We start from the raw sequence: 13,664 nt of genomic DNA on the forward strand, positions 1-13,664 counted from the left end.
TAGGTTGCTGCGACTATTTCTGCCCACAGATTGTATAGGGAATTTGGGTCCTGCAGCTCTAGATTGCAGGGGACCTGAATGTAGGCTTTTTGTCTCGCTCACCTGCTTTTTCAGACACTGTCAAATGTCAGAAGTATTGATGCTAATAGTGGCTTATGAGCAAGCTGGTAGGCTCTGCTCTGGCTCCGTTGGGTTAACATGTGCTGCCCATAACAACCAGTGTATGCTATGACTGCTTCTCTGCAATCTAATACAATAGTTTTCATGAGACCTGTTGTATGTTGTTTTGCAGAGTCAAGATTCACCTGATGTCCCTGGTGGACATTAATCAGGCAAGCCACATTGGTCCAGATAAAATGGAAACAGCTTTTTTACCAACTCTGTTGAGTTTGGGAAATCTGAGATTTTTCTGATACGCTTTCTTGTTTGTATCTGAGATAGATTACTTTCTAATAGTAGGCACTAGTAGAACGGTTTTCAAGCAGTAAATGTCTAAGGCACCTTCTGGCCCTGAAGTCTACTGATCGTCAGGCTTTTAGGCCTGTTCAGTAAGCTGTTGTGTTAAGGTAGTACTTTTTTCTGTTAATCTCAAAAGGAGACTAGGCTTAACAAATCACAGTTTGTATCCCTTTCTCGCTTTCCTGCCAAACACACATCAATAATAACCTTTTACCCTGTTGGCCAACCACAGTGAATCTCAGTTACCAGTTTTCAAAGATAATTAGGTTTCTGCTGGTTTAATCAAAATCAGCGGCTATAAGACAGAGAGGAACTGATTGAAATTAGTGTCCCTGTGAATGAAAAGGCAGGGGGAGAACTCGGCTGTTTTGCTTGGCCGCAGACGATGCCCACTAAAGACATGAGCGCTGGTTAATCAATTAGTAAGCCTGTCACTCAGGATGAGCCAGAGACGTGGTGCTTCTTGCCCTGCTGACAGGACAGCTGAGGAGACACAGAGAGAGCTGGCAGCATTCAGTGACGAGGCATCGGGGCTACAGGGGGAAGACAAGGGTGGGGAGGAATAAGCAGGAAGGGAGAGATCTGTTAATGTCGTGGGGGCAAGGTGGGCCTTTGGGGTGGTGCTGGCAGGGTGGGACACGTGCGGGTGTCTGAAGGCACTAGAATACGCAGGGAGGTGAGTGGTGGGGAGAACACACAGAGTTCTGCCACAACTCTGTATCAAATAAAGCATAAAAAAATATGTAAAATAATATAAAATTATTAAAAGAAAAACCTATATTACTTACTATTTTAAGGAATAGCTAAGAATCTAAGCCATGAAACTAAGGTACAGACAGAGGTGTTACTTGTAAGGGGTAGAATCAATGAATGAGAACCAGACAGGCTGATGAGACACCAATATTTTCTCCAGTAATCTGTTTTTAAAAATCAATAGAAACCAAATGATTTTTTTTTTGAATGTTCAACTCAAACATTCAACCTTTTTGTCATTGCCTTTCTTCAGTAAGCGACTGTCCAGGCAGTTATTAAAAAGCAGCTGGGTTTGTTCTGATTGAAACAAGAGAGTTGTGATTTTTTTTTTTTTTTAATAACTGAAGTGACAACACTTTTGACAAGTGGCTTGTGTTCAGAACAAATTATTGACAGCAGCCATCAGTTGTACCTGAGGAAATAAATTTTTTATGATGTCCTACAGATACAAGAGGCATGAAACTATTGAGGCAATTCATTGGGGAGAAGGGTATCGATGCCAGAAGTTATGCAGTGATTCAGAAAACCACAGACACGCTTGGAGACTACTAATGAAAACCAGATAATATTTGAAGCACTTGACCAAGTTTTCTTAGAGTATCTAGTGCAAGGCAAGTAAAAGAGTAGGTCGTGAGTGAATAAGATAGCTTGATGCCAGTTTATTGGTTGTGCTTTGCAGTGAGAAGAACACAGAAAATGCAGTATTCATCATAGTAAATGTTCCAGAATAATTACTTAAGGAAAGAGTGTGGTTATACAGAACATGCACAATTATGGGCAGGTTTTGTTCTTGTTGCCAAAAAGAAGACACACTTGAAAACCAGCTGAGATAGGGTTGTGCACACTGAGTACTAAACAGCTTTACATGTTTTTAAACTTCACTGTGATGTACATTTGTGTAAGTCCATGGGCTTGGGTTTTTTTGTTTTTTTGGTTTTTTTTTGTTTTTTTGTAATACGATGTTTACTTTGAATCCAAGGTGCAATTTACGTTCTAGAACTCAGTACTTTCACTACTAAACATTGTCAGAAACATTTTGCATTATGTTACACATGAAGTGTTTATACAGTCTTTAGTCAGAATAGCTATTGGGAGAAATTTTATTTTTAGTACTTGTTTCATTTTGTAATGAATGGACATTGTAACCAGGATGGCACAGGCTGTAGTACAAGTTTATATTATCCCACAGTTACTTGTGTTTTGCTGAACTCTAATAATGCAGAACTTCTAATAGGTCCCTCATGGACAGGTTTAGAAAGCAGGACATGGTTTAGTGCGCTTTTATACCAACACTAGTAATGAAATATCCTGTGGCATGTACACCACAGACTAAAAAAAGGTTTGTATAAGCCTGTTTCTGGCAGTGGTATTCCATTCTACCACAATGTGGTCGGTTGACCCTGGCTGGATGCCAGGTGCCCACCAAAGCCACTGTGTCACTCTCCTCCTCAGCTGGACAGGGGAGAGAAAATATAAAAAAAGGGTCACGTGTTGAGACAAGGACAGGGAGAGATCACTCGCCAATTACCATCACGGACAAAATAGACTTGGCTTGGGGAAATTAGCTCAATTTAGCACCAATCAAATCAGAGTAGGATAATGAGAAGTAAAACCAAATCTGAAAAACACCTTCATCCCCCAGCCCTTCTTCTTGGCATTAATTCGACTCCCGATTTTCTCTCCCTCCTCCCGACAAGTGGCGCAGGGGGACGGGTAATGGGGGTTGCGGTCAGTTCATCACACGTTGTCTCTGCTGCTCCTTCCTCCTCAGGAGGAGGACTCACACTCTTCCCCTGCTCCAGTGTGAGGTCCCTCGCACAGGAGACAGTTCTCCGTGAACTTCTCCAATGTGAGTCCTTCCCACGGGCTGCAGCTCTTCACAAACTGCCCCAGCGTGAGTCCCTTCCACGGGGTGCAGTCATTCAGGAACAGGCTGCACCAGCGTGGGTCCCCCACGGGGTCACAAGCCCTGTCAGCAAACCTGCTCTGGCATGGGCTCCTCTCTCTATGGGTCCTCAGGACCTGGCAGCAGCCTGCTCCAGCACCGGCTCCCCATGAGTTCACAGCCTCCTTCAGGCATCCACCTGCTCTGGCGTGGGGTCCTGCATGGGCTGCCAGTGGATATCTGCTCCACCGTGGACCTCCATGGGCTGCAGAGGGACAGCCTGCCTCACCATGGTCTTCTCCACAGGCTGCAGGGGAATCTCTGCTCCAGAGTCTCGAGCACCTCCTCCCCCTCGTCCTTCACCGACCTTGGTGTCTGCAGAGTTGTTTCTCTCACATATCCTCCTGTCTCATGCTGCAGTTGTGCAGGGTTTTTTCCCCCTTCTTATCTATGTTATCCCAGAGGCGCTACCACCGTCGCCGATTGGCTTGGCCTTGGCCAGTGGTGGGTCCATCTTGGCACTGGCCAGCATTGGCTCCATCTGACATGGGGGAAGCTTCCAGCAGCTTCACACAGGAGGCACCCCTATAGCCCCCTCACTACCAAAATCTTGCCACACAAACCAATACACACAGTAACTAGCTAATTTTAGTATTGCTTGTGTGACGAATGTTTTATTTTGGAGATTAGATATTTATTAAGTTGGGAAAATACTAAACTCCTGGCTAAGGCTGATGTTTGAGTACAGGTCAAAACATTTATGAAAATTTTCTGGTTTCTTCTATTTTAGTATTTATTCAGGATTCAAATATCTTTACTTTTAATACATTTATAAATTTCTCTGACACTTGTGTTAAGTCTGTTTTTCAAGTTCTTTGTACCAGCCTTGCTCACTAATGGGGAAGAAAGGAATGAAGACTTCAGCTCTCTCAAATACTTCTTCACGTGTCTGTCTTCATCACTGTAACTGTGCCATACTGAGATGGGGGCATCCAGGTCCTTGTCTGAAAGATCTGGTATTTGAATGAAAGGCATATGAAGAAAAAGTGGGAAGTTTAAAATTAAAAGATTCTCATTCCCATCTCTTGCCAAAAAAGGTAAAATAAAGCAGTTAGGTGGTAAAGTTGTAGGATATGTAGTAATTTGGTCATTTTTTTTTAATTCTTTGTATTTGGTTTGCTCCATTTACATCTTACAAGAGTAAAATTGTTTTTTCAGATGTTTTATTAAAGAGTATCTGTGAAAAGGCTCAGTGGCTTAGGTTTGTCAACATGTTCAGCTTAAACAGCTGCATTTATCAATGGCAAGTAAAATCTAATTTTTCCACAATACATATTCTATTTAAATTACCTCAATGTTCCTTTAAGAAATAAGCTTGAAGCCTGAAATTATGGCTGCATACATTACAGTCCGTGTTTATTGGAATCTACTTTAATGGGGACAGGTACATATTTACTATTCGAGTTTCACGGTAAATCAAAAGACAGTGGAATTTAGGGACTGAGCCCTTGGAACCAGCTTGCAGAAAGGCTAAGCCAGCTTTTCACACCTGTAGTGTCTTCTGCACATATCAAAAAAAACCCTTCTGCATTTCAGTTTATTCCTGTTACATGAGTTCAACTGACTGCTCAGGCAAGGCTTTTAAGTCTTACTGGCTTGTAGGAGTCTTACTGGCTTGTAGGTCTTAGTGGGAAATGAGAGGAAGGAAAATGTGTTTTCTTCTTGCAGAACAACAGTAATTAAAAGGGGTGGGAATATGGGAGTGGCAGTTCTGAAACCTGTAAGAGCATGCTGGCCTTAAATCATCAGTCCAGTTGAGTAGAAAGCTTCCTTTGCTGGAAATACTAATGAAAGTTTGATAAACTTTTTTTTTTTTAATGTACGTAGCACATTTCAAATAGTATTCTTCACCAAGAAAACAAATGTTTGTGAATCTTAAGTGAATTTCTGTTTCCACTAAAATCCATCGTGACCTAAAGTCATTTTTAGTAAGTGAGCAGTGTATCTTCTGCTTTTCTGTATTCAACATTAAAAATCAGAATTCTTAAATGAATTGTGTAGTTGAATTGTATGAATATATGTATTAGTAGAAAGCAGTTCGAAATTTTTAAAAGTATAGGCTATATTTAATTATATGTTCCAATGATTACTCCATCTTGTTATGTGTATAATGAAAACAATTCTTTAAAACATGAATGATGTTGTATATTTAAATAATTGTCTCCTGCTTGTTTGTTTAATTCGGGTTTAGTGTCAGTAACTTCATTTGACTTGAAGCAATGTACCTTCTTTATTCTGGAAACTCATAAAAAAGATTACTTGAGCACTTGTCTAAGTTGAGCAAAGTTGCCATTACAACTATTCATTTTAGAAGTGTTTAATGATATGCTGTAAGTTAGCAGATATTCAGTAAAAGAAATCTGGGGGCCTTTGTTTCTTCACAGAAATTTCCAACTGAAGGACTGGCAAATGTTGTTCGAAATGTATTTGACTTCGACTCCTACAACAACGAAATGCGTGAAATTTTAATCAGCACTTTGCACAAACATGGGATACCTATTGGAGCAAAACCGACCAATGTACAGCTGGCCAAGGAGTAAGAATAACATAAGATATATATATTAAGAAGACAGGTCTCTCATGATCACTTTTCTATGATGTGTTATCTTGCTGCTAACTGATTTAAAAACAAGCTGGAATACTTGAAGTCAAATCCTCCTTTGGTTCAAATTCATATTCCTCCAAATAAGTTACAATATAAATTACTTTATGAGAGAATATTTGTTTATTACTAATATTTAATCTTGAATGTCCATGTACATATTGATAGCTTGTATGATAAACGGATATATATTAATAAAGGGAAATACTTGTTTCTTCTCCTGTGTTTTTAATTGAATTGCAACACATTTCTGTTTTGTTTTTTATCACCTAAATTGGTAGCAAAAAAAGTAAGTTCTCTTCAGTGGTAATGGGATTTTATCTTTATCTTACAAAAGGCTCTACAAAAATACTTGTGCAGAATAGGACAATGCATGTAAGCTCTAAGAACCATTTTTTGTACGTGTCAGTACATCACTGTTATACTTTAATTACGTTACCAGTTGACATATTACACCATATACTTCTTCAGAGGTTAGAATCAAAATAGCTTTTTTTTTTTTCCTAAGACTAAACTAAATTATGAAACAGCCTTAACGCATTCTTCTACAATTCACAGATAACAGGCTTACATAGATCATGTTGAAAAGCAATTAGAAAACTTACTCTGGCATGAACTCTAATACATTTATTTATGGAGAAACAAATATTTCCCTTTCATGAAGAAAGTTTTATGGATGTATCGAAAATTGAGTTTGCCATGGGACATTTATATTTTATATTTGCTAAGGAAGGACTGATTCTTATGACATGATGTCTTGATATTAGGTGTCCATGTGTAGGTTGCTCCTGCTGGAGCACCACTGTTACCATATCTAACATCCTACATATAACTATTAAAAGAAGATTGGCAGTGTAATGACTGTAGTATACTTTTTAATTTTGATGACAGAAGAATTACATGCCTAGGCAGCCAGTACTTGAGCAACTACAGAGTCTGTTAAATTGACAGTACACACTTGAAACTCTTGCCATAGTTTCTTTGCTATAAGTCACTTGGTAATTTCTATTTTAAAGAATTACGTGTGTTATAGTTTTTGAGAAATCTGCACTTTGTATATTTTTTAGAAGTATTAGATTATAGAATCATAGAATAGTTGGGGTTGGAAGGGACCTTTAAAGGTCATCTAGTTCAACCCCCCTGATATGAACAGGGACGTCTTCAAGTAGATCAGGTTGCTCAGAGCCCCGTCCAACCTGACCTTGAATGTTTCCAGGGATGGGGCCTCCACTACCTCTCTGAGCAACCTGTGACCGTGTTTCACCACCCTAATTGCAAAAAATTTCTTCCTTATATCAACTCTAAATCTACCCTTGTCCTATTGCAACAAGCCCTGCTAAAAAGTTTTATCCTCATCTTTCTTAGAAGCCCCCTTTAAGTACTGGAAGGCCACTATAAGGTCTTCCTGCAGCCTTCTCTTCTCCAGGCTGAACAGCCCCAACTCTCTCAGCCTGTCCTCGTAGGAGAGGTGTCCCAGCCCTCTGACCATTTCTGTGGCCATCCCCTGGACCCACTCTAACAGGTCCATGTCTCACATGTGCAGAGGGCTCCAGAGTTGGATGCAGGACTCCAGGTGGGGTCTTACCAGAGCAGAGCAGAGAGGCAGAATCCACTCCCTAGACCTGCTGGCCATACTTCTCTTGATGCAGCCCATGATACGGTTGGCCTTCTGGGCTGCAAGTGCACATTGTTGGCTCATGTCCAGCTTTTCATCAATCAGCATCCCCAAGTCCTTCTCGGCCGGGCTGCTCTCGATCCCTTCATTCCCCACTCTGTATTGATAGCAGGGGTTGCCCCGACCCAGAGGCAGGAGCTTGCACTTGGCCTTGTTGAACCTCGTGAGGTTCACACAGGCCCTCTTCTCAAGCTTGCCCAGGTCCCTCTGGATGGCATCCTGTCGCTCGGGTGTGTCAATCACACCACTCAGCTTGGTGTCATCTGAGAGCTTGCTCAGAGTGCGCTTGATCCCGCTGTCTAGGTCATTGATGAAGATATGAAACAGTACTGGTCCCAGTAGGGATCCCTGAGGTACAACACGTGTCACCAATCTCCATCTGGACATTGAGCCATTGACCATTGACTGACTCTGTCCAGTTCTGGGCTCCCCAGTTCAAGAAAGATGAAGAGCTACTGGAGAGAGTCCAGCGGAGGGCTACAGGGATGGTGAGGGGACTGGAACATCTCCCCTACAAGGAGAGGCTGAGGGAGCTGGGCTTGTTCAGCCTGAAGAACAGAAGGCTGCGAGGGGACCTAATAAATGCTTATAAATATCTGAAGGGTGGGTGTCAAGAGGATGGGGCCAAGCTCTTTTCAGTGGTGCCCAGTGACAGGACAAGGGGCAATGGGCACAAACTGAAGCACAGGAAGTTCCGTCTGAACATGAGGAAGAACTTCTTCCCTCTGAGGGTGATGGAGCACTGGAACAGGCTGCCCAGGGAGGTTGTGGAGTCTCCTTCTCTGAAGATATTCAAGACCCGCCTGGACAAGGTCCTGTGTAGCCTGCTGTAGGTGACCCTGCTTCGGCAGGGGGGTTGGACTAGATGACCCACAGAGGTCCCTTCCAACCCCTGCCATTCTGTGATTCTGTGATTCTGTGACCACTACCTTCTGACTGTGACCATCCGACCAATTCCTCATCCTCTGAACAGTCCACCCATCACATCCGTATTTCTCCAATTTAGAGAGAAGGATGTTATGGTGCATCTTGTCAAAGGCGTCACAAAAGTCCATGTAGACAACATCTGTAGCTCTTCCTATTGTCGCGTTAATTTGGCAGAAAATAAACCCCCTTGCTCTCTAACACTCTTCACTGAAGTGAGAGGCTGGGTGCGGCTAGGTTTAAATTCTGAGTGATGTCCAATTTGCCACTACCAGTCCAGTCGCGTTTAATATGTATATTAAACTACCACGATTCTGGATACACTAACAGCAGTCTGCACCTTCAGTCCAGTCGTGCTCATGAACTGGCATGGCCGCATTCGGTCGCGTTCAGTGAGAAACTGTGACAACCGGCTACTGAAACAGTGACGTTTTATTTGTGCAACAGGTATAGAGGTTTTTTGAATTGCCGGTGATAGTGACCGTCTGCAAGAAAGCACGTGCAAATATAAAATGTGTGAAAAGGTTATAAATAATACAGCCTGGCTATAAACATTAGGGAGTAACTATTCCCGAGAAAAGCGCTTAGTTTAAGTCTCACCCAAGGCATCCCAAGGCGGGGAGAAGCAACTTGCGTCCACCACAGCTGGCATTTCAGATTATCCTACTGCTCCATTCCAAGACAGCCTCGCTGTTGGTCAGGATATTTAACTGTATGGAGCTTGTAAGCTACAGGTAGATCACCCTGAATTACACATCTTTCAGGAATGGTTTAGGCAGAGTCGATCTGCGTTGGGGTAAAAGAACAGATAATCTCTCCAAATCTGTTCCAACCCGTATTGCAAGCTCCTGTGATGGACACATGGAGGTAATTGGGTATAGTGTTTGAACCACTGCAGAAAACGTACCTCCCAAAGCTGCTGCGTGTTTAGAACTTGACCTCCTCTAGATTGTTTTCCTGGAATTTGAGAGTAGGATAATGGTGCTGATCTAGTCCATCCCACTTCCTTCAGAAAAGATGCAAGTTAATAAATAACCTTCTTCTCTGATTTTTGTTATGATTCATGCCTGGAAACCTTCAGAGATGGATTTCTATAACCTCCCAAAGCAACTCAGTCTTCTTTTGAAATATCCTCGCCATTAGAAAGTCATCTCTAGACTAAACACATCCAGTTCTCTCAATCTTCCCCCTTTTTAAGGCCTCTGGTTGTTTTTGATTTTTCTCTTATGCTCCCCCTCTCCACATGATTGCTGTCTGTCTTCCAGCATTGTGCATGAAACTGGGGAGGTTACTTTCAGCTCTAGCTGAGTAGAGTACTATCAGAATATAGAATAGAGATGTATTTCGTGCAGCAGTCCCTTTTAAAAACCCCATTACGTTTGTGTTTCTTGCAACAGTTAACTCATGTCTAATTTTCTAAACACGAATGTCCAGATCGTTGCTGCAGAGCCCTGCATAGCGTTTACCTCATCTTCGCTTTGTGTAATCAACTTCCTTCGTGTTTACATTTTTGTTACTGTATTGTATTTTTTCACATAAATTCTCTTGACTTGTCAAGATCACTTTCAGTTTTAAGCTTGTTTTCCTACCTGCTTATGGTCTCTCACAAGCTGGTGACCTGAAGGTTTACTAGGTGTGATTTCTACAGCGTCCTAGTGACAACAGCGTACTCCCACCAAGGTTCACTTTCGTACTCCAGTCTGAATTTGGAAGACTTTTGAGACTTACTAGCTAGCATAATAAATTGCTCTGTGGTTCAATTAAGTAATGTGAAAACTAGGATAATAGTCCAAACCTATTCTGCCTGAGCTTGTTAGTCATATCTGCAGCAAATTCATTGGCATTGATAAGAATACAAATCCTGTACGGTTAAAAAGTTTTGTGATACAGAAGCATTTCCGTGAGATTCTAGGACAGGAAAATCATTATACTGAAATGCTAACTCCTTTATACAGGTACTCTCTGGCATGACTTGAATCAAACAATCTGTGAATCTTTGTTTTAGTAAGTTTTGGAGAAGTCTATCTGTCACATGTTACTGTATTTAAAAGAAAACTTCAATAAATCAGAATTATTTAATGGGTTGCTGAAACATAGCTGCTGTAAATATAGGAACAATACCATGAGATGCACGAGCAACGCACTATAACACAGGGTCTCAACAGAAGGAACTTTGAGGGTTGTATCCAGCTGAAATCACAGGGGAAAATTAACAGACAGCACCAGTGACCCTCATGGGAATTTTAGCTTAGGCTCTGGAAATAGTATGCTTAATCTTGGAAGGAAAGATTAGGTGGTGTCTTATAACCATTTAGAAGAGAATTCTTGCAGTAGTTACTTTTTCAAGAGAGAAATTGATTTGTAGGTGCTGATTCATTTATTTCCAAAATTAGTATCGTATATTAGACCTGTGAAGTAATGCTTTACTTGAGCTTTTTGTTTCCTTCAGATTTTTTTTCCCAGATAGGATGACCATTCTTCAAGGCACTGACATGTTCAGTAATGTCAGCTTGTAACAGCATGGTATTGTCTGTATCTCCTGGTATCACCTGTTCAATAGTTTATAATAGTTTTTATCAGTATTATGTGTAAAGCAGATGGCTTGTCAATTATGCTTTGCCAAGAGATAGTGGGTAAAATGGGTTACTCATTGTACGAACTCATTATCTTTCTTTATGTACAATTACACTTTGTTTTTCCCAATGGCATCTGTTTTGTCACATTTGCCTGTACTAGTGTTAATCTGCCCTTTTGGTGCACAGTTCAGACCATTTGCGATTCCTAGGCGAAACAGCATTCAGCTCTAGTGTCATTTATCCTTGATGAAATTGCCATTCCATATTTTTCCTTCTGTCACATCCACTTTCAGCTGCTTGCTATAGCTTGAATATTTGTTTTATATGGACTGAATTTTTCATATGTAATCACAGAATCACAGAATCACAGAATGGTAGGGGTTGGAAGGGACCTCTGTGGGTCATCTCGTCCAACCCTCCTGCCGAAGCAAGGTCACCTGCAGTAGGTTGTAGAGGACCTTGTCCAGGCGGGTCTTGAATATCTCCAGAGAAGGAGACTCCACAACCTCCCTGGGCAGCCTGTTCCAGTGCTCCGTCACCCTCAGAGGGAAGAAATTCTTCCTCATGTTCAGACAGAACTTCCCGTGCTTCAGTTTGTGCCCATTGCCCCTTGTCCTGTCACTGGACACCACTGAAAAGATCTTGGCCCCATCCTCTTGACACCCACCCTTCAGGTATTTGTAAGCATTTATAAGGTCCCCTCTCAGCTTTCTCTTCTTCAGGCTGAACAAGCCCAGCTCCCTCAGCCTTTCCTCATAGGAGAGATGCTCCAGTCCCCTCACCATCCTTGTAGCCCTCCGCTGGACTCTCTCCAGTAGCTCTTCATCTTTCTTGAACTGGGGAGCCCAGAACTGGACACAGTCCTCCAGTTGTGGCCTCACCAGGGCAGTGTAGAGGGGAAGAACCTCCCTCAACCTGCTGGCCACACTCCTCTTGATGCATCCCAGAATGCCATTTGCCTTCTTGGCAGACAGGGCACACTGCTGGCTCATGGTTAACCTGTCGTCCACTAGGACACCCAGGTCCTTCTCCGCAGAGCTGCTCTCCAGCAGGTCAGCCCCAAGCCTGTACTGATGCATAGGGTTGTTCCTCCCCAGGTGCAGGACCCTGCATTTGCCTTTGTTGAACCTCATCAGGTTCCTCTCTGCCCAACTTTCCAGCCTGTCCAGGTCACACTGAATGGCAGCACAGCCTTCTGGTGTATCCACCACACCTCCCAGTTTGGTGTCATCAGCAAACTTGCTGAGGGTACACTCTAACTCTTCATCCAGGTCGTTGACGAAGAAGTTGAACAAGGCTTGGCCCAGTACTGACCCCTGGTGGACACCACTAGTTACCGGCCTCCAACTAGACTCAGAGCCGCTGATGGCAACCCTCTGAGTTCTGCCATTCAGCCAGTTCTTAATCCACCCCACCGACCACTCATCCAGCCCATACTTCCTGAGCTAATGTAAATGTACATATGTAAATTGTAACAGGTTTATTTATTTCTTGAGACTGTTTTTTTTTCCCCAGGTAATCTGTAGTTAATTGCTGGACCTGTCTCATACCATATGTGTCTCTTGTCCATCCCGTGCATTGTGGGGGAAGCAGAGGAGGGGGTCTACACTTGACTGTCAGGGAACGGGAGGCCTAACATAAGACTGTTCTTTGCGTCTACTGCTTATATTTTTAATCAAAAGGTGTTTAAATAAAGTATGGAGATCTGGTTGGTAGGAATTTTCCTGGTTTCAAACTGTATCTTACTGAAGTCCAAATAAGTTGGGTGGGATAGATGTCTCTTCAGCTAGAAAGAGGACAGGCGGTTACTGAAGTCCTTGGATAATACTTTCTGTGCCAACACTGAGCTGGTTTACAAGATACTGTATTAAGCAGCTTTGCTGCCTGTCATAGTTCATGTCTGCAGCTGTACTAGCATGATAGCTGGACGTAGAGAACTTGCATTCAGTGGAGATTTAAAGGTTTGCAGCCATTTACCGGTATGTTCTCAGAAAGCTAAATGAATAACTTTTTAAAGCAGGTTCTGTTGACTTTTTTAACACAGTTGTTTCGTGGTTTGGTTTGGTTTGGTTTGGTTTTGGTTTTGTTTTTTTTTTAAATCAGCCCAAAATGAATTCATTTTCTAATATCAAAAAGATACAAATTAAAATAAAGTGTGTTCTTTGAGCGTCACTTTGAGAAGTTTTCCAGCAGCAGAAGCCACTAGAGAATAGTCTTTTGACAGATTGTCTCCCCTTAGACTGCTGTCTGTGAAGAAAATCATGCTAAACTGTAATTTTTTGTAGAATTTTCCCATCAACTGTAGGTCCTGTGCAATCACCTTTACTAAAAAAAAATACCTGCTTATATAACCATTTCATGGACAGCAGTGATCTTGTGGAAAACCAGGATGTAAATTTAAGAGTAAATAAACATAAAAAAATATTACTAAATTTTCCTTAAGCAACAGGCTTTGGCAGATCCATAATTGAAGGACTGAGCAGGAATACTTCCTTAGAACTTGCTTTTAAGTCTTGGCTTTCTTACAAGATTATTGCAATCTGCTGTGTAGTTTTTCTGTTCTAGAAACCCTTTCCAGCTTTTCAAGAAAGCAAAAATCACGAATCACTCTGTACATTCCAGCTGGGAGAGCAGTGGAGTGTCAGTACTGTTCTTACCCAACCACTGCACTTTGTACACCCGTCAGATCTATTTGCTTCACAGATTTTTGCCGGTGGTGGCATTTCCATA

The 13,664-nt window shown here is 42.0% G+C and overlaps 1 protein-coding gene across 1 annotated transcript in view; it reads left to right on the top strand.

Annotated features, from left to right (window-relative positions):
- Positions 1-13,664, top strand: part of VWA8 (von Willebrand factor A domain containing 8) — a 209,027-nt gene that overhangs the window by 116,309 nt on the left and 79,054 nt on the right. Inside the window, exon 26 of the mRNA XM_075422478.1 lies at positions 5,542-5,693. Within this exon, the coding sequence (XP_075278593.1) occupies positions 5,542-5,693 (152 nt within the window). The remainder of the gene's footprint in view (positions 1-5,541; positions 5,694-13,664) is intronic.

Source organism: Opisthocomus hoazin, chromosome 1 (assembly GCF_030867145.1).
Source record: "Opisthocomus hoazin isolate bOpiHoa1 chromosome 1, bOpiHoa1.hap1, whole genome shotgun sequence".
Classification (NCBI taxonomy): domain Eukaryota; kingdom Metazoa; phylum Chordata; class Aves; order Opisthocomiformes; family Opisthocomidae; genus Opisthocomus; species Opisthocomus hoazin.